This window comes from Rattus norvegicus, chromosome 20, assembly GCF_036323735.1.
Source record: "Rattus norvegicus strain BN/NHsdMcwi chromosome 20, GRCr8, whole genome shotgun sequence".
Taxonomy (NCBI): Eukaryota; Metazoa; Chordata; class Mammalia; order Rodentia; family Muridae; genus Rattus; species Rattus norvegicus.
Genome location: NC_086038.1, coordinates 12201851 through 12226882, shown reverse-complemented (window position 1 = coordinate 12226882; position 25032 = coordinate 12201851). Strand labels below are relative to the sequence as shown.

Genomic DNA, 25032 nt, shown 5'->3' with positions numbered 1-25032 from the left:
AAAATAAGAAAAAGAAAAGCATTAGTAAGTGTACAAGGAACCTAAAAGCAGAGGATGGAAGGGAAGGGGTATGAGCTCACGGAGGAAAGCTGCTAAGGCATGAGCTACTTTGGTAGCATGGACATAATCACACGATGTTATTTTCTCAATGTTACTTCAACTGAACACATAGAGTTCTAAAGATGCTAGTAAGACTATGTCACGATGAAGACAGAATTTTTTGGAGTGTGGTCTGCCTAAAGGAACGTTTGCCCTTCTCTTAGCTGGAGTTACCACTGAGCTTCACGGGCAACTCCCGTGCAAGTGGTAATGTGGTAGCTTACACTTAAGTTTCCCTTGCTGTGCACAGGCACGGCCATACGCACCACCAGAACAACAGATGCACCTGCCTGGGGCCACTGACTGCACTGGCTCTCAGGCAACTGCAGGTCCCTCTGTGCCTTTCTCACACACACCCAACGAAGTATGAGCCTCAATTCCCCCGGGTGGCCACTGCATCACCTTTATGATTTCCTTATCAGTGTGATTTCTAACTCTGCTAACTGCCTCCCCTCTGCTTTTTTGAGAGAGGACGTCAACATGCAGCCTAGGCTGGCCCTGAACTTGGGATCCTCCTGTCTCAACGTCTTACATGTATGCAGTTTCTTTTTACTGAGTTTGCATGAGCATACGCGCAGATCTTAAGTGGCCTTCGCTATTTTTGAGAATTTCTGACATGTAAATCATGCCTTTGCAGAATACTTTGAAGGCTACGCCCCCTCATGTAACCTCACCCCACACATTTGGATCCAACTGTCCCCAAAGCCTCACCTCACCTAGGCTTTGCTTGCCCTGTTAGCCACTCACCTTCCTGTGCAGTCACCACCATGTCAGTCCACCTCTCAGCACAGGCAAGGTCTCTGTAGTTGGGACTAAGCCCCGCTGAGCTGTACTGCCATCAGACAACTGCCCTGATCCCATCAAACACGAACAGAACGCTTACTGCAGATGGTGGTGCTAGCATTTAATAGCCACCTGATTTTGAAAATCACAGAATTCCCACTGACTTCTTTGTCAGAGTTTTACTGCTTTGAACAGACACCATACCAAGGCAACTCTTCTAAGGACATTTCATTGGGGCTGGCTTACAGGTTCAGAGGTTCAGTCCATTATCACCAAGGTGGGAGCATGGCAGCATCCAGGTAGGCATGGTGCGGGAGGAGCTGAGAGTTCTACACCTTCATCTGAAGGCTGCTAGAGGAAGACTGGCTTCCAGATAGCTAAGATTAGAGTATCAAAGCCCACACCCACAGTGACACACCCACTCCAACAAAGCCACATCTCCAAACAGTGCCCCTCCCTGGGCTGAGCATATGCAAGCCATCACCTTTCACTCCCAGGCCCCAACAGTCTTGTTCAATGGGGGCCACACCTAAAAGTAGCATTTCAAAAAAAGTACATTTTAGTTCAATTTCCAAAGTCCGCAGAGACTATAGCAGTCCCAACAAAGTTAAAAGTCCAAATTTCAAAGTTTCTTCCGAGATTCACCCAATCACTTAACTGTAACCCCAAAAGCAAGACGGGAAAGCAGCCAGGCAAACTCCAAACATCTCCATGTCTGATGTCAAAGTGTTCTCCAGATCTCTGCTCCCTTTTTAACTTTGTAGAATGCAACGAACTTTTCCCCTGGGCTGGGTTCACTCCCTGTTAGCAGATTGCCTTGGCGGACATCCCACAGCTCTGGCCTCTCTAACATCTCGGGGTCTCCAAGGCAACTTCCACCTTCACGGCTTCTTGTTCCAACGTCTGGGATCCACACATGCTCTTCTGGGCTCCTCCAGAGGGCTTGGGTCCCTTCTCCAGCTCTGCCCTCTGTAGCGCTCTAGGCTCTGGCTGACCCCACTCCACTGCTGTGCTGTTCTTGGTGATCATCTATGGTACTGGCAACTCCAGTACTCTGGACTCTTCTGCTGTAACTAGGCTTCACTAATGGCCTCTCCTAGGCCCTCTTCATGGTGCCAAGCCTCAACTCCTTTGCCTGACCCCATCAGTCCTGGGCCATCTACTAGAACCGAGGCTGCACCTTCACCAATGGCCTCTCACAGTGCCAAACCTCAGCTGCTCTTCATGACCTGTCATGGCTTCCTGTGTGACTCTTACACATTACCAAGTACAGGTGCAGCACGAGGCACAACCTTGGCTCTCTCTGGAACACAGCTTCTTTGTGCTCTCAGAAAACACTTCCCAGATTTCACCTCACTGACGCTGGTCTCATTACCACTAAAATTTCTTAGCTCCAGTTAACCATCATCATTTGTCCCAGCAGTCCCTTCTATTCTGGACTCTGAAGCCAGAGCCACATGGCCAAAGCTGCCCAGCTCTGCTCCTTGCAGGAGCTTGAACATGGCCTCCTCGTTCTATTATGTTATCACCAGCTCTCTGTTTTCCAGCTCCTTCACTGCCTAAGCTTGGCTGTCCTGGATCTTGCTCTGTAGATTGGCCTTGAACTCAGAGATCTACACACACATCTCCTGGGATTAAAGGTGTACACTACCACACCAGGACTCAAGCCTTTCTTCACCTAGAACTTGCTCCTCTGTCTCAGTTGGCCTTGAACTCAGTGACCTGTTTGGCCTTATCTCTTGGTTTCCATGTATGGGATCTTGCCCCAAGTCCTATTCTCTTCATCTGCTGCCTCCTAGAACACAGGACTCAGCTCCAGTTCACCTCTTGGTGCCCCCTTAGTACTCAAACCATAGACTTTATAGTTTTCCTTTCTAAACTTACCATGCTTGTTCAGAATGCTCTTCATTAGGCCTAACCAGAGAACAAAGTCTCTGCTGGGCGTATCTGAGACTTCCTTTGTCAGTGCAATTGACATAAATCTCTTCACCTTAGCCTCAGGTAGACACTTCAGACCAGGGCAAAAAGCAACCACATTCACCAAAATTCCACAAAATTCCACATACTGAAATGCTTCTCCCTTGAAACCTCTTGGGCCAGGTCTGCACAGTTCAAATTGCTCTCAATAACAAAGTCTTCATATTCCTAGTAGGATGGCTCATTAAGGCCCACTGATAGCATTCCACTGCTTTCCAAATCTAAAGCCCCAAAATCCACATTCTTCTGAACCAAAGCATGGTCAGGCCTATCATAGCAATACCTCAGTCCCTGGTATCAACTTCGGTCTTAGGGTTTTACTCCTTTGAACAGACACCATGACCAAGGCAACTCTTCTAAGGACAACATTTAATTGGGGCTGGCTTACAGGTTCAGAGGTTTGTCCATCATCATCAAGGTGGGAGCATGGCAGCATCCAGGTAGACATGGTTCAAGAGGAGCTGAGAGTTCTACATCTTCATCTGAAGACTGCTGGAATACGGACTCCCAGGCAGCTAGGATGAAGGTCTTAAAGCCCACACCCACAGTGATACACCTACTCCAACAAGGCCACGCCCACTACAACAAGGCCACACCTCCAAATAGTGCCACTCCCTGGCCCAAGCATATACAAACCATCACAGTCCCAGTGCCCAGTGTTTAGCACACAAGCAAGAGACACAAAATTGAGAATGGGCTGTTAAGGTCCTGTTACCCTGTCGTATCAGCAGCCAGAAGACAGTAGTGATGCACTGAAGCACTAAAGACCAACTGTATGAAAAGGCATTCATATACATTAGGATGCCATCAATTACAATGTTGAGATGGCTTAGCAGATAAAGGTAAGTGTGTGTGTGTGTGTGTGTGTGTGTAACATTATACAGACTAAACAGGTTGTATTTACATACATATATATATGTATAGATATAGTGTGAATAAAAATAAATCTTCAAAAGGGAAAACAAATGATACTTTTTCAGTTATTTTTTGATTTCTTCTGCAGTAGAACAGGAGAGACTACCAGACTGGTCACCTGTACTGGGCGGTGGCTCTCTGTGACCTCAGTGACCATGAGCAGAGAAAACAGTGGTCTCCTGTAGGATCCCACTAGGAAAGGCTAGCAAAGAAGCAGGGAGTCCCCTGAACTCAGCTAAACAGGCTGACACTGGGCCCTCTGCCTTAAAGCAGAGCTGCAGGACCCGTGGCTGGAGGCACAGCTCTGCAGTCTTCACTCTCCCTCTGTTGGAGGAAGGACTTGAAGGCAGTTGACAGAAACATATAATAAAGTATGTATCTATAAGGACGTATGTATTCCATGGGAAGCAAGCAGAAAGCAGGCAGCCCGACCTCCCACCAGACGGCCGAACCATCAGGCAGAACACCCTGGTCTGTCCTAGGGAAGCCTGCAGCAGGATAGACCCAGAGCATACATGTTCAGGAGTGGGTGAGGCACTTCCGCAGGTCTGTGACCGGAATCTTACAAGGTTTCACGACAGTCACAAAGCTAATGTGATTAGGTATGGCCAATATAAAAAACGGTATTCTAGGGGCAGGAGAGATGGCTCAGCAGTTAAGAGATACTTGCTGAATTTCCAGAGGTCCTAAGTTTGGTTCCCAGCATCCATCAAGCACCCATCGCCCAGTTCCTGAGGATCCAACACCCTCTTCTGGTATCACACACACCATACACACACACACACACACACACACACACACACACACACACACACACACACATACACACAAACTTTTTTTTTTTCTTTTTTTCGGAGCTGGGGACTGAACCCAGGGCCTTGCGCTTGCCTAACGCTCTACCGCTGAGCTAAATCCCCAACCCCTTTCAAGAACTTTTTTAAAAGAACATACTTTTAGATTTCTCCAAACATTCATGTATTTTCATACATGAAAGCATTACATGTGGTTAAGTGGTTAGCGAACAAACAGACCAAACATGCCCGGGAAAGTGTCAGGGAGAGCCGGTGCACAGAGAACACTACTTAGAGCGAAGGTAAACACTGTAGTAAGGCACAGACATTCAAACGACATAAAACTGACTGACTCAGTTCTCTTACCACGTCCAAGGGTTATTAGCCTGCGAACAGGTCTGGGTTTTATACAAGAACATATGGAACAGCCCTGGACAGTGAGCACTGGCCCCTCTGTAGCTACTTCTGGACCACGCTTCTTGCTTAGGGTCAATGGCCAGGGAGACTTCTTCACGGGACACGCCCTTCTATCTGAAGAAGACCCAGCTTACGTTTTCAGAGCATGATTTTCCCAAACTGCAAATGGCGGTAATCCGGAAAATACCTCGCCCAACCGTGAGTGTTCTGCTGAGAAGAGGCTTGGCTCTGCAGACAGGTGCAAGATATTTGTGGCTCGCCAGAGCCTGCGAGGCAGTAAGGACAGCGCGTCCCTGCTATTTTGGGATGCCAGCCCTGGCATCCTGGGGAGCACTCTGAGAAGACACTGGAGGAAATGTCTCAAAGCCAAGCAAGTCTGATCATGCGACAAGACTGACTGTGCTTACTGACCTGCCCGCACGAATCCAGGGCAAAGGGTAAAAGGCTGACTGTCGCAAGAACGAAAATTAAAACACTCAGTACCCACCCAGCCCTGTCCAGACCCCAACTCACACAAGCACGGTCAGAAAGAGGCAGAAGTATAAGCCAGAAATGGGATGACATGAAGGTGACCCGCTGCTACCACGGCGGTGGGGGTCAACCAGACACGGCTCTTTCCAGCCCCAGAAGACTGTGAAACAAGTCTTTCTGATCTAAGAACACCCAGGCGGGCGAGCCTGAGCGGTCCTCAGGTGACTCTAGGGAGTTGGGGTGGGGTGTGGTTCTAGCCTACAGGTACAGAATGGAGTTCTATGTATATGTGTATATGTGCTGTGTAGACACGTCTATGTACATGGATCTATAGGAGGATTGGACTTGCCAGGGTCAGGGCCTCTTAGCATATTACATACTGGGAGATCAAGGCAACGAACAATATTTTGCCCAGATGTAGAAAGGGGTCTCATCCAGGTCCCTCCGAAAGCTTCACAAGCTGAAGGGTTCCCATTGCTTTGTTAGACTCATCTCAAAATCGCCCTGTGATACGACAGGTCATAAAGACGCATTCTGAAGAAGCAGCCATACTGTGTGTACAGACTTCTAAGTGTGTCCAGTTGTACTGTGTCCATCGCCGCCTCCACTCTTCCCATGTGGAACCAGCAGGTTCACCTGATGCCCACTGTTGTCATTGTGAGCAGGCACTTAGTAAACCCTGCTTTGAGACAGGGGAGATGGCTCCATGGGTGCTGAGCTCCCTTGCGAGATGTGTAAGGACACAAGAGTTCAAAACCCCAGGATCACATTTTTTTTTTTTTTTTGGTTCTTTTTTTCGGAGCTGGGGTCCGAACCCAGGGCCTTACGCTTCCTAGGCAAGCGCTCTACCACTGAGCTAAATCCCCAGCCCCTCCAGGATCACATTCTTATACAAGAGGGTTTACCCATAATCCCTGCATGCAGGAGGCAGAAATGAAACCTCAGGGCACCAGAGCCATCTAGACTGGCTGAAACAGTGAGCTTTAGATTCAAGTGAGAGAACCAAGTTCAATAGTAAGACGGGGTAATCTGGCCCACAGAACCAACCAAGCAGGGCTCACAGGGGCTTGCAGAGAACAAAGCGGCCAACACAGACCTTGTATGGGGCTGAGCTGGGTCCTCTGCATATACCTTATGGCTGCATAGCTTGGTGTTCTTGTGGGACTCCCCACAAGAACCTGCTGCTCGGGACCCTTTACCTCCTGCCAGGTTGCTTCGCCCAGCCTTGCTGTGAGAGTTTGTGCCCAGGCTTAAGGTAACTTGTTAGGCCATGGATCTCCCGGGGAGACCTGCTCTTTTTTTTTTTTTTTTTTAAGGGGGAAACAGAGGAAAAGTGAGAGGAGGAACTGGGAGGAGTGGAGAGAGGGAAAACTGTGGTCCGGATGTAAGTTATGAGAGAAGAGTAAAAGAAAAGATGGTGTGAGCTCAAGCGGAGACCTCAGTACCCTCCACCAGCGGCTTTGCTGTGCTCCTCGACTGCTTGCCCTAGGGAGCGCGGCGTCACCCAAAGTGCTGCCCTGAGGGACTGACTGACTGTTCAGGGCAATGCTTACCTGCGCACCCTGGTCCTGCGATGCCTGCAACTCCTGAGGTTTGGCCAACTCTGTTTGTGACGTCTGCATTTCAACTGTGTGTGGGCCTTCCCGCTCCCGAGGCTCAGCGTGGTGCTGCAGGTCCTCGGTGTCCGCACCACCCAAGGCTGCATCCCCATCCTCCTCCAGCTGGTGCCCTTCATTGTGCAGAGCCATGGCCGGGGCCTTCTGCTGAGAGAGTTTCCACAGGGCTCAAGGAAGGGCAAACCCCAGATTTCCCCACCCCAAGGAGTATAACACATGCAAGAAGTGGCCAAGATTCCAAACGCTTCCTGTAATTAAACTCTGCCGCCAATGAAACTCAGCCATGGTTTAAAACAAGTATTTGCATGTGATCTGCATGCTTCTGCTTTTAGAATATTATCTTAACATTTTATTTTATTTTAAGATATATTTCTTGTTCTTGTTCTTGTTGTTGCTGCTTTGCTTTGTTTGGAGGGATTTCTGTGTAGCTCTTGCTGTTCTGAACTCGCTATGTAGACCAGGCTGGCCTAGAACTCACAGATCAGCCTGCCTCTGCTTCCTGAGTGCTGGGATTAAAGGTGTGAGCCACCAAGCCTGGTTATTTTTATTTTTATTAGTTTTAATTATGTATGGTATGTGTTGTCGGCATGTGGGTACGGGTACATGACGACAGCTGTCCCCAGGAGCCAGAGGTGGACAGAGATGTCCACAGGCCCCTAGACCTGGGGTTACGGGCTGAGCTTCGAGTCATGAATGCTGGGAACCGAACTTGGATCCTCTGGAAGAGCAGAAAGTGTGGAGACATCCATCACTGCAGCCCAGAACTTGGTTTTCTTTCGAACAAATGAATCAAGATGGCCTACAGGTCTGGGGACTGGGAACAGGGTCCAGTTCCTTAACTGTACTGGTTTGTGGTAAGTGCGAACAGAAGTCTACTAAGACCAAGGTTGCAGCTCCAGGACCGGACTGAGGGAAAACCTCTCAGCAGCATCAAACTGTTCTCCCGGCTCCAAGCTCTGGGCCTAGACACGAGGAGGACGGATGCACCCGCTTGCACTAAGTGTCCCCAGCTGCTCTGGGTATTGTTATGTGCATCCGCCATCTAAGGTCACAGCAGGTACACAGCACACTAGATGGTTTTAAGTTAGCTATGGCTTAGTCGTGACCGCACTTAGTCGTGACCACAGGCTCCTGAGTCCTGTGAGCAGACACAGGGCACCTGCGAGTTTGCCAGAAATTCCCTCTTCATATATAAAAGTTAATTTCAAAAAGTAACAATAGGAAGAGAACCGAGGCTTTGCACATAACAACAGGAAACATCAGATCCTTCTACTGAGGTCTCAGAACTAAGACTGACGAGAGGGCTTAGGTCAGCTTCGTGGAGCTCCTGAAGCTTCTCAATGCCATCAGTGCAAATGTGACCTGAACCCCGACTGTGACCAACCCTGACTGTTACCGTATCATCTACCACCACCACTATCAACCAACCATCTGTGAGGCTCAGACACACACACACACACGGACAGAGACACACTAGCACACACACAGACACACAAATACACACACATATGTGCCAACACAGAGATGTACACGTATACACAGAGGCACACACAGACACACAAATACACACACATATGTGCCAACACAGTGATGTACACGTAACACAGAGGCACACACAGGCACAAGAGACACGGGTACATGAGCACACATTCCGATGTGGAGCCAAGACATGCAGATGCATATCCACAAATGCCCAGACACACAGAACACATGGCCAATGCAGCAGGCGCAGCGCGTGGCCCTGGCATCTCACCTGGTGTGCTCCTTGCAAGTCAGCGGCCGGGCCTTTCCCGCTCTCTGTGTGCTGGGCACTCATTTTGACTCTCAGACTATTCCTTACGGACTGAAGCTCCTCCGCGTGTTTGAGTTTCAGCTTTTCCAACTCCTGCGTCAAAATCTCTCTGTGACAAGAATCCTTTTTCTGTAGCTGTTCCTCCAGCTCCGCTCGCAAGAGCTCCAACGCCTTTTTGTGCTCATCCCGAATGGTCTGAATGTCGGCCACGTAACAGGATTCTAACTCATCCAGGTTTGACAGGTGTCTCTTCTCCAAAGCGCTAATCTCGGCATCGTGTTTTACCTGCATTTTGGCCACGTGAGTCTCCAGGAGCGCCTGCTGCTTGCTCTCCAAGGAGGCGAGCTGCTCAGTGAGCTCAGAGTGGTGCTTGGTTTCAAGCTCCATCCGCAGAGCCAGAAGCTGCTGCTGGTGTCCCTGCTGGAGGAGCTGCAGCTCGTGGCTGTGCTTCTCCTGGGTGTCTAGGAGGAAGGCATCTTGCTCCTTGGCAAACTTCTCCATGATCTCTTTCCGCTCTTCCAAAAACCTGAGACAACACTCAAGGAGAACACAGGCAGTAAGGCACGGGCCCTCAACCAAACTTAGCCCCTCTGAGCCATGAGATACACTGCCCACAGGGAGCTGCCTCAACCCTGGATTTGAACCTGCCCTAGGAAAAACTTGGGGGCCACAGGAAGCCTGAGGAACTCCAGGACAAGTAACTCTAAGAGCCACAGAGCCACCAGTGGGGAAGCTGTACACACACCCCTACAGGAAGGACCTCAAATGGCAGCCTCACCAGCTAAGTTGTGACACCATTTTATCCCAATGAAGGACATGTCCACATAAGACCTTGTAGGGGACATTCAAGATTGCTACTGAATGCCGGGCATGGTGGCACATGCCTTTAATCCAAGGTCTTGGAAGGCAGAGGTGGGAGGATTTCTATGGGATCAAGGCCAGCCTGTTTTAGATAGTGAGTTCCAAGACATCTAGGACTACAGAGACACCTTGTCTAAAAAAAAAAAAAAAAAAAAAAAAAAAAAAACCCTGCCACTGAGTGTGAGGAGATGTTGAGAGGTTAGACAGACATGGGCTGCTCTTCCAGGTCAGGGGCTCCCTGCACAAGGAAGGCTCACAATGCTCTGTAACTCCAGTTCCTGGGGAGCCGATGCCCTCTTCTGGCCCTCAGAGGTAACAGGCAGGCATGCAGGGCATAGAGGTACATACAAACACCCCCACACCTAAAGTAATTTAAATTTGAAGAACTTAAATACATCAAAACAATAAGATAAAGAATAAAAAAATTAAATTAAATTAATCATTAAAAGACAGGAGTTAAGAGACTAGCCTGGGCTATACACAGAGAGGCCATCAAAACCTATAGAGAAGGTTCTGTGTCAGAACAAAAGTTAGATGTACCTACGGTTAGTTACAGCACTGAGGAGGCTGAGGAGGGGACTGTAGTGTACCTTAAGTCAGCTTAGTGACAGAAGGGACCTCTTCTCAAAATCAAGCAAGCACGAATGGAGGTGCACAGGCCGAATGTACACTTAGCTTTATACAAGGGACTCAAGCTCCCCCGGGGATGGGGCTATGCTTCTCCCAGCAAGCCCATCACAGAGCACAGGGCTGTACAAATATCACAGCTTCTTCTACCCGCTTTGAGAATTTCTCCACAGCCAAGCCCTAGCCTCTGCCGGCACTTTGGACAGGGGGCTCCACTCCAAACCCACCGTCCCACAGCTTCACCCACCTATTCTGGGCCGTTAGCAACTGGAGGGCACAGTCTTCCTTCTCTCGGAGGAGGATGGCACTCTTCTCATCCTGGGCCACAGAGGGCTCCTTGCCGCACTGGCTACACAGCAGAACTTCGTCTCTGGTGAGTTCCTGCTCCAGCTGCCTCAGGTGACCCTGCTGCTCCCTCAGAGATCTCTCCAGGTCCGAGATCTGAGCAGCCTGCTGATCCTGCAGGTGTCTCATGCTGGACTCCCGCAGCTCAAACCTGTTTATTATGGACAGCTTCTCAGACTCGGCCTTTTCCCTCAGCTCGAGAAACATGGAGGCTAGTTTCTCTTCAGCATCTCTCTTTAGGTCCTCACGCGAAAGTTCCCACTCTGCTTCCTTCTTTTGGAACTCTTGCTTCATCAGCTCAATCTTCTCCTCAGCGTTGCTGAGTTTCTCCTGATAGTCTTCAATCAGACTGCCCTGAGCCTGTAGGGTGGCATGGTTTCATTTAAGAGGAAGAGGCATTCTCTTGATCTGGATGAAATGACGCTAGCACACCCCTACCACGAAGGCTTCTACAACTTACTTCAAAATACAGCAGTGGGAATACAGCTTGGGTTGATGGGAATGGGAAGACTCTAAAATTAAAAATAAAACTACACTTTGCTCTACAAAAGCAACACCGGGAACCGTGCACACAGCAGGCAGGCACACGCTCACGTGCCCCTGGAGCAAAGACGGACCCATGGGTCTGTTTCAGGGGAGACCTCACCCAACAGCAGCAAGAGAAGAAACCCAACAGACAGTTCCAGTCACCTGATCTATTTAATAAACCAAGGGATTCTAAAGGTCCCTTGAACAGGGAGACAGATGAAAAGGGTAAGAATGGACAGATACCTAAAGTTTTAAGACAGAAAAAAGGACAGAATAAACTCTCGTCAGTAAGAGGCAAATCAGCACTGAAAACAGTAGTGGGGGAGCGAGTGCCATCCTCTGGTAAACAAATCTAAGCCGACCGACTCTCCCTGGCATGAAACCTCTAGGCTGAGTAAACATCAGACATGGCCCAAATTCCGACTGACCCCGAATTAACGCAGATGTAGGACGGGCCCCAAAAAGCAGGCTGGCTAAAGCTAAAAGAACTGAACGAAACACTCGCCGCCCCAAAGGTGCAGAGATGGACCAAGCGGTCTGAATTCATCAAGGTTTCTGCCCAGTAGAGCCAAATTTCAATGCGCTGCGGAAGTCGCTCTCAAAAGATATCCCTACAATATCCAGATTAACATAGAGCTAGAGAATAGAAAACAAACAAAGCAAAACAAAAACAAACAAACGGAACTGTGACCCACGCTAACATTACACGGATAGAACAATCCATTTAACAATCCCAAGGCGGCACAGATGAGGAAGTCATCAAACCAGGGTCTGAATGATGGCCATAAATGGCACATTGCTGCAGCAAGGGCACTAAGAAGATGGGATGAGGCCTACGCAATCATGGTGGATGACGGTTTAGTGTGTTCCTCAAGTCGGTTTGTGAGCATTCTATTGAGTGCTTTGTTTTTGTTTTTGTTTTGTTTTTTTAAGATCTATTTATTATGTATGAGTACACTGTAGCTGTCTTCAGACACACCAGAAGAGGCCATCAGATCCCATTACAGATGGTTGTAAGCCACCATGTAGTTGGTGGGATTTGAACTCAGGACCTCTGGAAGAGCAGTTAGTGCTCTAACTACTGAGCACTCTGCTCCAGCCCTCTATTGAGTGTTTTTACATCAGGGAAATCGGTCTGGAGCTCTCTCTTTGTTGAGTCTTTGGTTTAGGTGTCAGGACGACTGTGGCCTCAGAATAACTTGGGCAGTGTTCCTTCTCTTTCTATATTGTGAACTAGTTTGAGGAGTATTGGTGTTAGTGCTTCTTTGAAAGTCTAGTAGAATTCTGCACTAAAACCCTCTGGCCCTGAGCTTTTCTGGGGGGATGGAGTTAGCAGGGGGGTGAGAGACTTTCAATGACCACTTCTACTTCCTTAGGGGTTGGTTATAGGGTAAGTGGTATCTTTTTTATAATAAATTGAATTTTATTTTTCCATTCTTCATTTTATTGTCTTCATGTATTTAAATTCTTAAATTACTGTATGTGTGTGGGTGTTTGCCTGTATGTACATCTATGCCCTACATGCCTGCCTGTTACCTCTGAGGGCCAGAGGAGGGCATCAGCTCCCCAGGCACTGGAGTTACAGAGCACAGTGAGTCACCTTGTGGGCGTCGGGGACCCCTTGACCTCAGCGCCTCTCCATGATCTCAACCACAGGATCTCTGTTTGGACCCAGACCCCCCACATATTCATCACGGATCTGCTTGGTCTTCATGTAAGTCCCCTGACAATGGGGTGGAGGCTGTCTTGGTCTCTGCTCCTGCCACTGGCTTCCCTTCCCCTCACTTGGACTGCCTGGTTGGGTCTCAGTGGGAGAGAGATGTGCCTAGACCTATTGGAACCAGATATTCCAGGTTGGGATAGTACCCAAGTTGGGGGAGGGGGGTCCCCTTCTCTGAGGAAAAGGGGAGAGGGACCTGTAAGGGTGGAACTGGGAAAAGGAAAGAGGAGGGGGCCTCTGATCAGGATATAAAGTGAATAAAAAATTTTAATTAAAAGAAAAACACGGGGGCTGGAGAGATGGCTCAGCGGTTAAGAGCACCCGACTGCTCTTCCAGAGGTCATGAGTTCAATTCCCAGCAACCACATGGTGGCTCACAACCATCTGTAAAGAGATCTGATGCCCTCTTCTGGTGTATCTGAAGACAGCTACAGTGTACTTATATATAATAAATAAATAAATCTTAAAAAAAAAGAAAAAAAAGAAAAAAAAAGAAAAACACAAAAGAATAAAGATGGAAAATACTTTAAATAAAGAAAACTTGTGTGAAAGAGTCACACAATAATAAAATGATAAAACGCTGAAGAAAATTCTGAAAATACGGAGAAACCATGCACGCGTGAACTTGTACCCTCGGGAGGGATGAAGGTCAAGACTATCATTCCCCTTCATTTCTTTCACTTCTTTTTGAATTTTTTGAGGGGATTTTGTTGCTGTTCTCTTTTTATTTTTTTATTTGGGATAGGGTCTCATAATACAAGCCAGGCCAGCCTTGAACTTACTACATGGTCGATAATGGCTTTGAACTCCTGATGGAGGGCGGCCCTCAGCCTCTGGAGCACTTGGAATACTGAGTTAGGGGTTCACGCCACATACTCAGCTCCCTTCTCGCCTCTCACAAATGGGACTTGAGAGCAAACCTTACAACACTGCTGTTGCCATGACAACGACACACATGGGCGGGACACGAGGAAAGTGCAGCAGGAAAGGCAGAGAAATAGAACAGAGGAACATGCCGAAAATTATTAAAAAGATGGCAGACCTCAAATCTAACCGCATCAATAAAGGCTTGAAACAGTCACAGGCTTCGCACTGTAACTAAAGGGCAAACCGTATCGAAATAAGTTAATAAATTTAACAAGGCCATTTACCTGACACACTTCACCTCCTCCACTAGCTTGAAGACTTCAGGATTTAAGATTTTAAGGCAAAGAGTAGCAGGAGATGTTTTATTAATAATAAAAAGATAAATTCTCCAGGAGGATATAATCACAAACTTGTTAAGTGTAAAACCCAACTTCAAAATGCTTAAAGCAACTGAACAAAATTTAACAAAATTACTATAAGAGAATTACATAGTCTTCGTTATTCTGTTGTTGTTGTTGTTGTTTGGTTTGGGCTTTTTTGGAGACAGGGTTAATCTGTGTAGCTCTGGCTGTCCCGGAATCTTCTATGTAGGCCAGACTGGTCTTGAACTCAAAGATTTGCCTGCCTCTGACTTCCAAGAACTAGGATTAAAGGCGTGTGCACCATGCCTGGCCACATTCCTTTCTTGAACTGGATCTCCAGATAGACATGTGGCCTGGGAAACAAGCATCTACTATTTAGGAAACTGCTTTGTCCACAGTGTGTGGACAGATCGCAGGTCACAGACTGCAGACTGCCCACATACATGCCCGCACACACAGCTGCTGGTTTGGGGAAGCTGGCTCAATAGGTTTCCCACAGGCTCTGTTCTATCTTACGCCCAGACATTATCGGTTCCTTAATTCTAAAGACAACTTGGTGATCAAACCTGCGGGCAAAAAAGAAATCCTTCTAAAGCTCTCTTCTGATGAAGGAGGATGAAAATCCCAAAGCCACTCACGAAGAACAAAGCATAGATGCAGAAGGCATGAAAATCATGGTACCAGACATGGTCGTACGCATGACGAGGAGACCATGGTTTAGTTAACATAAAAGCAGCAAAAGACAGGAACCAGTTCACAGCCCTCGAACTGCACTGGCTGCATCATGAAGCCCTTTTGTAACTTTGAAGAACCTGACATTTTTCCAGCTGTCCACGCCCATGATGGAGAGGCCACAACTTTCAAGCTCACAAAATGTCTGAATTTTCTACCATAGTTGAACAGTCACCATGAATGAAGACTGTGAAGAATCAGGACATAGTTGAAGACAGAGGCATGAAGATCAGAAAGTTGTCAGAGACTCTCCTGGGAGCCCCTGAAGATGTCTGAGATTTCCAAAACCCAATTATGAGGCGCACAGGAGTGACAGGTGACAGAAAACCCACAGGCCAACGAACAGTACAACCAGAAGGAAAACACATGAAGGGAGAGCCTGGGAAGCAAGGGCCTCACCTTGCAGGTAGGGTGAAAAAGGGTGTGGGGTCCTCATACCCCAGAGCATCAAGAATGCAGCCATACCAAGGGGTATAAGATAGGACACAGGGAAACTCTGTCCCACTGACCACAGCAGGGAAACAGGTATTCAGAGACATGGGCAAAAAAAGATTTCAAGGGCTGGAAAAAAATCTCATCATGTATTGAGCTGTGATCTGCTCACAAGTTCAAACACTATGGCCCTAATCGCTAGGACTCAGGACAGGCCTGTTTAAGACAGGGCGTACAAAGTGCAAATGAGGACATCAAGCAGGCCACAATCCATGCTGACGACATCTTTATATGGAGATGACATCAACGGCCTGGGACAGAACAACGCAGTTGACAGGATCCTGAGTGCTTATCTAACATACACAAGTCCTGGGTTTGGTCCCTGGCACTGCAGAAAACCAAATGTGATGGTGCACACCTATAGTCCCAGCCCTTGGGACATGACGGCCAGAAGTCAAAAGGCCAAAGTCACCCTCAACTACACAGCAGGTTCAAGGCCAGCCTTGGCTACCTGAGACCTTATCTTTTAAAAAAAGGATGGAAAGGATAGAATCCATACGCATACACGCAACACACACACACACACACACACACACACACACACACACAACACCCACAGAAAAAGAACTTCGCTTGCAAGTCAAGAAGAAGCATCCCACAAAAGACTGAGCTGACCTTGGATATTATCTGTTCTCTTAATTCCTCGGTCCATGATTCCTCATGGCAGCCTCGAGCCAACACACACAATGTCATGAGGAGCAACCACTCAGCCACTCACAGCAGAAGCTGGTGCTCAGACAGGGCAGGGGACTCCTGCCGCCAGGACACACGCACACTCACACTCACACTCACACATGCACACTGAATAGACAGAAGTTTTAAATAAAGCCTGGCTTCACACCCGCCAGAGCGCCAAAGTCGAGGCTGACGGGTGTGCAGGGCGGCAGAGGATGCCCCAGTGACACCTGGGTAACGAGCAGGACAGCAAGCAAGCGGGACTAGGGGAAGGGAGGACGCAACAGCCTCTGACTCGGTCCTGACTCCTTAGACAAGCCCAGAGGCACACGTGAGGTCAGAGAGGCGCCTGAGCGACGAGGCAAACAAGGACAGAACGGACTCTAGGACATGAAAGACGGACAGCCAAGTGCTAACTTAAAGACGAGTGACTCTCAACCTTCTCAGAGTAAAACCACACAGCCTGTCACCTTCGGCTGCTCAAGCTGAAGATCAAGTGGGTCGGGTGGCTCCTTCCTTTCTCTGCCAGATGTCTCCTCTGGAAACATACAGGATGAACTAGAGAGAGAAGACATGTATAAAAGCTTTAGTGTGCTGGCCGTGGGGGTGCACACCTTCAATTCCAGCACTCAAGAGGCACAGGCAGAAGAATCTGTGAGTTCAAGGCCAGCCTGGTCTACACAGTGAGCTCCAAGACAGCCAGAGCCACAGGATGACACCCTTTCTCAAAAACAAAAACAAAAATAAATACAATAAAAACAAAACCTGCGGCTGAAGAGATGGTTCAGGGGCTAAAAGCACTGGTTGCTCTTGCAAAGGACCTGAGTTCAATTCCCAGTATACAAATGGTGGCTCACGACCATGATACCTTCTTCTGACTTCAAGGGCATGTGATACACAAACATATATGCAGGCAAAACATTGATTCACAAATAAATAAATAAATAAATAAATAAATAAATAAATAAATAAATAAGCCTTAGATGTTTTTCAATAAAGTAAAAGCTTTAGTGCACACACTCTTTCCCTGGCCCAACCACACAGAGGGAAAGTAGCCATGTTAAGGACCAGATGATGCTAGGTCTCCGTGCTGTTTAGCCGTAACACAGGAAAAGGAGATTTGACCACAGGGCCACATGCTGGTAAGGCTGCATCACACAAGGTTCTAGGGCCAGCCAGGAAGTACTGATATAGTGATTCACACCTTTATTTCCAGGATTAGGAAGGTAGAGAGGCAGTTGGACCTCTGTAAGTTCCAGGCGAGCCAAGACAACAACATCAGAAAAGAAAAAAAGAAAAAAAAAAAAAAAAAACCAGCTCTATCTTACGCCATTAGTGTGAGGTCACAAACAAAAGTGCACACTTAGCTCAGAAATTCACTGAACCGGAAGAACGTTTCTACTACCTGATTTCTGCAGACTCCAGGGACTCCTCCCTTGCCTCCTGCAGCCGTTGTTGGAACACAGTCAGGTCTTCTTGGTATGTCTTCTCAGCATCGTTCAACTTCTTCTCAAAATAGACCCGCAGGTGCTCCAGCTCGGACTCGTGCTGGGCTCTCTCCTGCTGCTGCTGCTGAGCGAAGTCTGACCTGAGGTGCTGCAGCTCTTCCAGATGAGATGCCTGGGCCAGCAGTGGCTCCCATGACCCTTTAGCAGGAAGAAGCACGTCGTCACCCCAGAGGGGAGCACACAAAGCAAGAGAGCAAGGTCACCAGGAGGACTCTGACAAGGGCCTGCCCTTAGTAAAGACAGAGTAGGTGAGGGCCTCCTGCCTCGTGGCTCGATCGACATCTCAGGAGTCTCTTAAAAAGCTACAGCAGGGCTTGAAAGGTGGCTCTGCGGTTAAGAGCACTGGCCGTTCTTCCAGAGGCTCTGAGTTCAATTCCCTGGCTCACAATCATCTGTAAAGGGAACTGATGCCCTCTTCTGGTGTTTCTGAAGATAACAACAGTGTACTCATATAATAATTAAATCTTAAAACCGAAAAGAAAAAGCTACAGCAATTTGGAGTCAGAGCGACTGGCTGCAGCAAGGAAATGGTCCTTAGCAGCAAAGAACTCTACACTATCACAGTCTCAGTTACTCTAAAAATGTGTTTGGACCAAAGCACAGCCTCTGACACCCAGATGTGAGCTGTGGGAGTTATTGGGCAGAGGGATACGACATCCCAAACGTTCTTTGAGCTCCAATTTCGAGGCTATCAAAGTGATAATGTTCTACACAGCACCGCAGACCACATGTAAGCTCGAGACCCAGCAAATGCTGCCAACTGGTCTATCGCAACCACTAACAATGTGGACCGAGCAGGTACATCCCCAAAGGTTTACGTCAAACTTCCCTGCAGGGTGAGTGAAATCCAATAGAAGAGCGTGCAATCTTATCAAGTCACCTCTTCTCCAGTCTCCAGTGACAGAAGGGCCCTAAGGGAGCAACAAACTGACAAGCTGGCCGCCATATCTGGTCATGAACAGAGCTCCAGGCTAGAAGGTAGAGGCCAGGCCCCACTCCCCACCCACCATGTAACAAGGTAATTTGCCAAATGTCCCTGATTCTGGTTCTTTGAAATAACTAACTGTCCCTTGCTCCAAAGCACATTTACCCTCCAGGGCAATCAGCAGGCTTAAAGGCTCTGCTTACAGATGAACCTAGGAAGAGGATGCTAATTGGGATGAGGCTGATATGACCCTGGATGCTGGGGGCCTGAATAGGACCTAGCTGGACACTAGTGACTCTGTCTGCTCTCTGAGTGGCCATGTCCACCTGGCTATATGGCCACTTTGCTGCCACAGAAGGAGAGAGTGGAGTCGGAGGGTCGGCTCGATTCAAGGCAGGATAAGACTGGAGTTGCCTCCAACCAGAGCAGCCACAGTTGCTGGGCCCTGGCGACTCAATGGTTAATTGCCTCACGAATCTAGAGCTATAGTTACAGGCATCTGACAGCAGCTTCCCTGGGGAAGCTCACAGGATCTACCTTAGTGAGCAGAAAGACCTCATTTTAGAGCCCCGGTCCTGGCTAAGGCTCACCCGGCTTTGGCACCGAAAAGCATTGCCAGGTGAAGCCTACACATGAAGGACACTTTACACCAGAAGAGCCTGTACCAGCAGGGACGCAGCCATGTGACTACACTCAGCTGATATGCTGAGGGACAAAGAAGAAAAAGGAGGAGGAAACCTTTCTCTATATACAAATTTCCCTTCCTTGTTTAAGGATTCATTTGAGTATGAATGTTTGCCTGCATACGTGTATGTGCATGCAGTACCCACAAAGGCCAGAAGAGGGCATCTGATTGCCAGAACTGGAGTTACACGTGGTTGTGAACTGCCATGAAGGTGCTAGGAACCAGGCATGGGTCCTCCATAAGAGAAGCAACCACACTCTCATATCAAAATCTCCATCTGTATATCAAAGTCAATATCCTCCCTCCCTTCCACCCTTCCCCTCCCTCCCCCGACTAGTAAACTCTACGGTTCAAGTATCAAAAGTCAGAGTTTCAGGCTGGGCCTTGATCAATGGTACAGCCCTTGCTAAGAATGTATAAAGTCAGGCTGGAGAGATGGCTCAGCGGTTAAGAGCACTCACTGCTCTTCCAGAGGTCCTGAGTTCAATTCCCAGCAACCACATGGTGGCTCACAACCATCTGTAATGGGATCAGATGCCCTCTTCTGGTGTGTCTGAAGACAGCTACAGTGAACTCATATAAAAATAAATAAATCTTTAAAAAAAAAGAAAGAATGTACAAGGACACCTTATTAGTGGTGTTGTTCTTCTACCAGTCAGGGGCGAGGAGAGGGCAGTTCTTTGATGCCTGGCTCGGTGGCCAAAGCTGTCTTATACCTGAGACTCATAAAAATCAAGTCACATCAAATCCAGAAGAGGGCACCAGATCCCCATTACAGATGGTTGTGAGCTACCATGTGGGTGCTGGGAGTTGAACTCAGGACCTCTGGAAGAACGTGTGTGTGTGTGTGTGTGTGTGTGTGTGTGTGTGTGTGTGTGCGCGTGTGCGTGTGCACGCGCTCACATGTGTTTTATTTTGTGAGGGAGGTTGCAAGGGCGAACGGTAGATACGAGAGGAGGTTGGGGAGGTGAGCGGAACTGAGGTACATGATATAAAACTCACGACTAAACAATTTAAAAGTTAAAAGAAAAAAAAAAACGTACAAAGCCCTAAGTTCCAGCATGCCACCTCAAAAACAACAAACAAATAAAAATCTGCACAGCTTAGCTCTGAAGGATCTAAACGTCCCACAAAAGTCCTCACCATTCTGTTCCTCTCTGTTGGTTTTCATAGACTCGAGCTGGGACCACAGGTGTCTGATTTCTTCCTGGGACTGAGCCTTGAGGTCTTCATAGGATGCCTGAAGTGTCTCTAACTGCAAAGAAAAAAAAAATGTTCACGTTAGAACCAAAGGAGATGTGCGGACAGCCCGTGTGTGGCTCTATACTGAGTGCCACCCGAGGGATCCACGTCTCAAAAGGAATCATGAAACACAGAGAGAAAAAGCTCAGATCCTGAGCTTGCAGCTCAAAGAGCAGCAACACTACAACCAAAACCAAGCAGTTTGATCAGCCTCAACCAGACAGGACCAAGGCGACTTCAAAAACAACAGTGCTTTACACGTTGTTGTCCAGCTGTTAAGAGTGTACGGCAGAAAAATCTCCTGAGCGCAGCCCTCTGGGGCCAGCCTGGCCAACATACCAGTACTCTTTCAAAAATAAGCATTAAAAAAATAAAAAATAAAGTAACTTTGTTCACAGTGCAGCTTCAACCGTGGCCATGGCTGGGAGCAGTGTGCCTCCGGCCTGTCTACTGACCTGAACTATAGATGTCTATTTCTATACCCTCTGCACCATGTATGCTCACTGTGAAACCATGGGTGCCCACATAGAACAGGACATGGTCACTTTGAAACTACTTATGGAGTTCCAGGTCAAACACTACAGGGGGTTCCACTCCATGTTTGTCTGGAGGACTCTCAGAAAACAGCATGAACCACAATAACTGTCATTCACAAAATAAGGAATCTCCCGCATTTCACATCAAGGAAGTAGGTTCCCTCTAACCTTTTGATACAGTGGAACACCCCATTGCAAAGCGTTCACACAACTACAGGCAACAACATAGGGAAGAAATCTTCAGGTGTTGGGAACAAAGAAGTCGTCGCCAGGACCAAGGCTGAGGTAAAGCCCTGGCTGATAGGCACCTCTAGTTTCCACACAACGGCCTCCGGGACCAGCTGACCACATCCAGTAGGAGCCTAAGTGGCCACTTCAGGCATCCTCAGCACTGAGGCCCTGACAACACACCAATGAAAGAGAGTCATGATTTAGACTGCTGTCTGGCACCGTGGGCCTCAGACCCAGCACCTAGAAGATGCTGGGTCTGACCTGAAGGTCCCTTCCTGAGACCAGCTCTCCTAGTTCCAGAGGATTCCACACAAGCTGCCCAAGAGGGGAGGCCATCAACAGTCCACGCAGCTGTGACACCTGGGGACCACAACGATAAACAGTTCAGCAAGGCACCCCTAGGTACATTAGCAGCCCTCATACCTTGGCGGGAACCAGCAGCTCCCTAAGTGAACAGAGGGCCGTCTCGGCAGCAGGGGAACATGCCTGCTACTAAAGGCCTAGTCAGCTACCTGGGGCTGGGGAGGCCATGGATGTTAGAGGACAATCTACTACTCCGTAATTAGACCAGCATAATCCCCGATTTAGACTGCATCTAAATGCTCATCCTTATATGCACAGCTAAGTGTAGCTCTCATCCCCACAATCAAAACAGCTTCTCCTTGTAGCAAGTATCATCACAGAAAACCACGAGCAGTGAAGATACGGATGACCAACGTTTGCGGTGCCCAGCACTAATCCATCCATCTACAGCACATCTCTTCCACCTAAGGCTCAGAGAACACGGCAGAAGGGGCAGAAAGATCATCAGAGCCAGCAAAACCAGGACGTCGGCTGTGAAACTCTGTCTTAGAAACGACAGGGAAGCTTCGCTTACAATGGCTCAGTAACAAGGGTTGCCAGTCTGTGAGACCCCAACAGCAACTCTGACAGGCAGGGATGGGGAAACCTCCAAGGGCCACACTACTAGACAAAGAACCACAGACAACTAAGGATGACTGAGAGCCTTAGAATTAGCCCTCCCCAACCATGAGCCCTAATTAGTTACTCAACATCAAACACACGATACACACATAAGCAACACTAAACAGATCCAGTAGGGGGCAGTTTTATATTTGTGCATATATAACACATAGACGTGGGCTGGAGAGATGGCGCAGAGCACTGGCCGCTCTTCCTGACGTCCTGAGTTCAATTCCCAGCACCCACATAGTAGCTCACGACCATCTATAAAGGGATGTGATGCTCTCTTCTGGCATGCAGGTGTACATGCAGCAGAGCGCTCGCATACTTTAAACAAATAAATAAATGAACAAAATCAATATGCATTTGCACAACAATAGTAATCAGAGGAACGGAGACCATAAATTTGAGGAGTGTGGGCTTTGAGGACATGGGAGGGCTTAGAGGGAGAAAAGGGAAGGGCAAAAATGATGATATACTTCAATTAAAACTTTCAAAATAAACTTTCATTTATTTTTTAAATGAGTATTGCCTGCATGCAGTCTAGTTTTTGGCCTTCTTTTCAGGAACCTGGGCTCCAGCTCCTTCTCAGGCCAATTTCTTTTCTCTTTCTCTCTCTCTCTCTCTCTCTCTCTCTCTCTCTCTCTCTCTCTCTCTCTCTCTCTGAGCAAGGATACACACTGCCAATGACCAGTGGGGAGGTCCCAGCCCTGGGCTATACACCTGGTCAGGAATGCTGGGCTGAAGGACCGCCCTCATGGGCATCTCCTTGTGGGCCCCGGCCTGGGATCAAACATGGAGAGACAAGGCCTCTGTGGGCTCCGGTTTACAGCATGAGTAGAGGTGACTGCGAACTGAGCCTGCCCTGCTCACAGGCACAGGAACAGAAGGTACACAAAGCCGTTTTTTTGTGGAGCACCTAAAACGACGTGAGGTCAGGACGGGTTCGACACAAGACCGACCTCTGCGTGAGGAGGGTACAAGCCCTTGAGTTCCAAAAGGCCAGGTAGGCCTCCGGTAGATCTTAGGACTCAACACTTCCTCTGCTCAGGTCTGCAGCTCTGCACACAGCCATAATAACTCCTGCTTCTGACTTATTTTTCCCTAATTATTTTTTTAAGATTTATTTAAAAGAAAAGAAATCTTTAAAAAAAAAAAATTGAACATTACTTCGTGGGGTTGGCCTGGAAGCTCTATGCCTATTGTATCAAGAACTCAGTCTCTTTGAATTCAGCACTTAAGTTTCAGCAGACATTGAAATATGAAGTGGCCCACCTCCAAACTGCTCCAGAACTTCTCTAATAAACCATGTAACTGGCTGTTGGGAAGTGGCTTGGGATATAAACGGCCTGCTACCAAGCACGCGAGAACCTGAGCTCAGATCGACAGCATCGTGTAACAGGCAGGGTGTAATGGGAGGACCGTGACGGCCACCAGCACTGGGGTAACAGGCTCCGAGGGGTGCCAGTCAGCCTAGACGACCTGTGAGCTCACGGGTCAGTAAGAGAGCCTGTCTCAAGAAATAAGATGGCGTGCAACAGAGGAAGACACGGACACCAACCATGAACCGACACGTGAATCCACACGTATCCTGCCCACATCAGAAACGCAGACACGCATACCCCATCCCCACACACAATCAAATGACTCGAAACGCTCGGGCTTACCTCCAACTCTTTTGCTTTTTCCTTCTCTCTGAATCTCAGCTCTAAATCCTGCAAATACTGGCAATGCTCTGACCGCAGGTCTTCTTGCAACTTCCTGATGGCTGCCTGGTGCTGAGCCTCCAGGTTCTTCAGGGAAACTAGAAAGCAGCACAGAGGTCACCGATGACCTAGTGACAAGAGGACGCTTCCGTCTTCAGTAGCAGTGACTGATGGCATTTCACGACGAACCCACAGTTTACACGCACACTACTATGTCTACCATGTTTCGATCCTGAACGCCCAGGATTGCCTGACACGGGGATGTACCGAGGGCACAAACAAGGGGGCTCCATTTGAGCACCACCTCAGGAGCCAGCTTGTTCTTCCCACGGAGGGAAAGAGCCGCACGGACACAGACAAGAGCACATGTCTCTCACGAGAACCTCCATATTACAGAACATCCAGAGTATCGAAAGTGACCAGCCACCATACTCCTGCTTCGGGAGGAACAGTAACTGAAGATGTTAGAGGGCCCTATGAAACACCCGTGCCCTTGTATGTGTGTCCCCAGCAGCTCGCACTGGAAACAAAGACGGGAAAAGGCAAGTCCACTGCAGACAGTGCTCTCCCTAGCAGGCACTCAGCCCCTCACCGACACCCCCCATTACGCTCACTCTGAAGCAGGGCCTCACCTTCAGCCTCATGTTTGGCTTGAAAAATCTTCTCCAATTCAGCCTTCTGTTCCGAGAGCTCTTTCTGAAACTGGTTTTGCAAACCCTCCATTTCCGACTGATGCTTTGCAGACAACTCTTTGCGGAGAGTTTCCAAACATAACTCTCTTTCAGATTCCCAATCCTGCTTCAGGGTCTAATTTAATAGAAAAAGCAGGTTGTGGCACAACCCAATCTCTGAGGAACGAGGTCAACAAAGAATTGACCTCCTACCAGCACATTCCAGCTCCCTTGACTGACTTTTCTGCCTTATGATGGGGGAGGTCAGTGGAATGTGAAGGTAAAACGGAATACGCACAGAACTATAGTCCCAACCAATCACACACCTCCATCATCTGAACGGTCTTCTCCATTTCTGAACGGAACTTTTCCTTAAGCTCAGCTGCAAGACAAAATGTTCACAAGTTGTTCAGACCACAGGATCTCAACTTTCTCCACAATCTCCTTACCCAGGAGATAATGGGGCTCAAGCTCCCACTGTCCACTCCATTGCAC

General features: G+C 48.3%; 1 protein-coding gene across 19 annotated transcripts in view; it reads right to left on the bottom strand.

The window, feature by feature from the left end:
* Positions 1 to 25032, bottom strand: part of Pcnt (pericentrin) — an 88413-nt gene that overhangs the window by 51297 nt on the left and 12084 nt on the right. For 12 of the 19 annotated variants that reach the window (XM_039099203.2, XM_039099208.2, XM_039099209.2 and 9 more), the window contains exons 5-13: positions 24864 to 24919; positions 24499 to 24673; positions 23828 to 23964; positions 20332 to 20443; positions 17476 to 17716; positions 16541 to 16628; positions 10597 to 11054; positions 8823 to 9387; positions 7007 to 7216 (exon numbers count right to left, since the gene is read on the bottom strand). In XM_039099203.2, the coding sequence (XP_038955131.1) occupies positions 7007 to 7216; positions 8823 to 9387; positions 10597 to 11054; positions 16541 to 16628; positions 17476 to 17716; positions 20332 to 20443; positions 23828 to 23964; positions 24499 to 24673; positions 24864 to 24919 (2042 nt within the window). Of the gene's footprint in view, positions 1 to 4931; positions 5448 to 7006; positions 7217 to 8822; positions 9388 to 10596; positions 11055 to 16540; positions 16629 to 17475; positions 17717 to 20331; positions 20444 to 23827; positions 23965 to 24498; positions 24674 to 24863; positions 24920 to 25032 lie in introns of those variants that run through there. The other 7 variants (XM_039099204.2, XM_039099207.2, XM_002728936.6 and 4 more) reach the window with 3 other exon arrangements.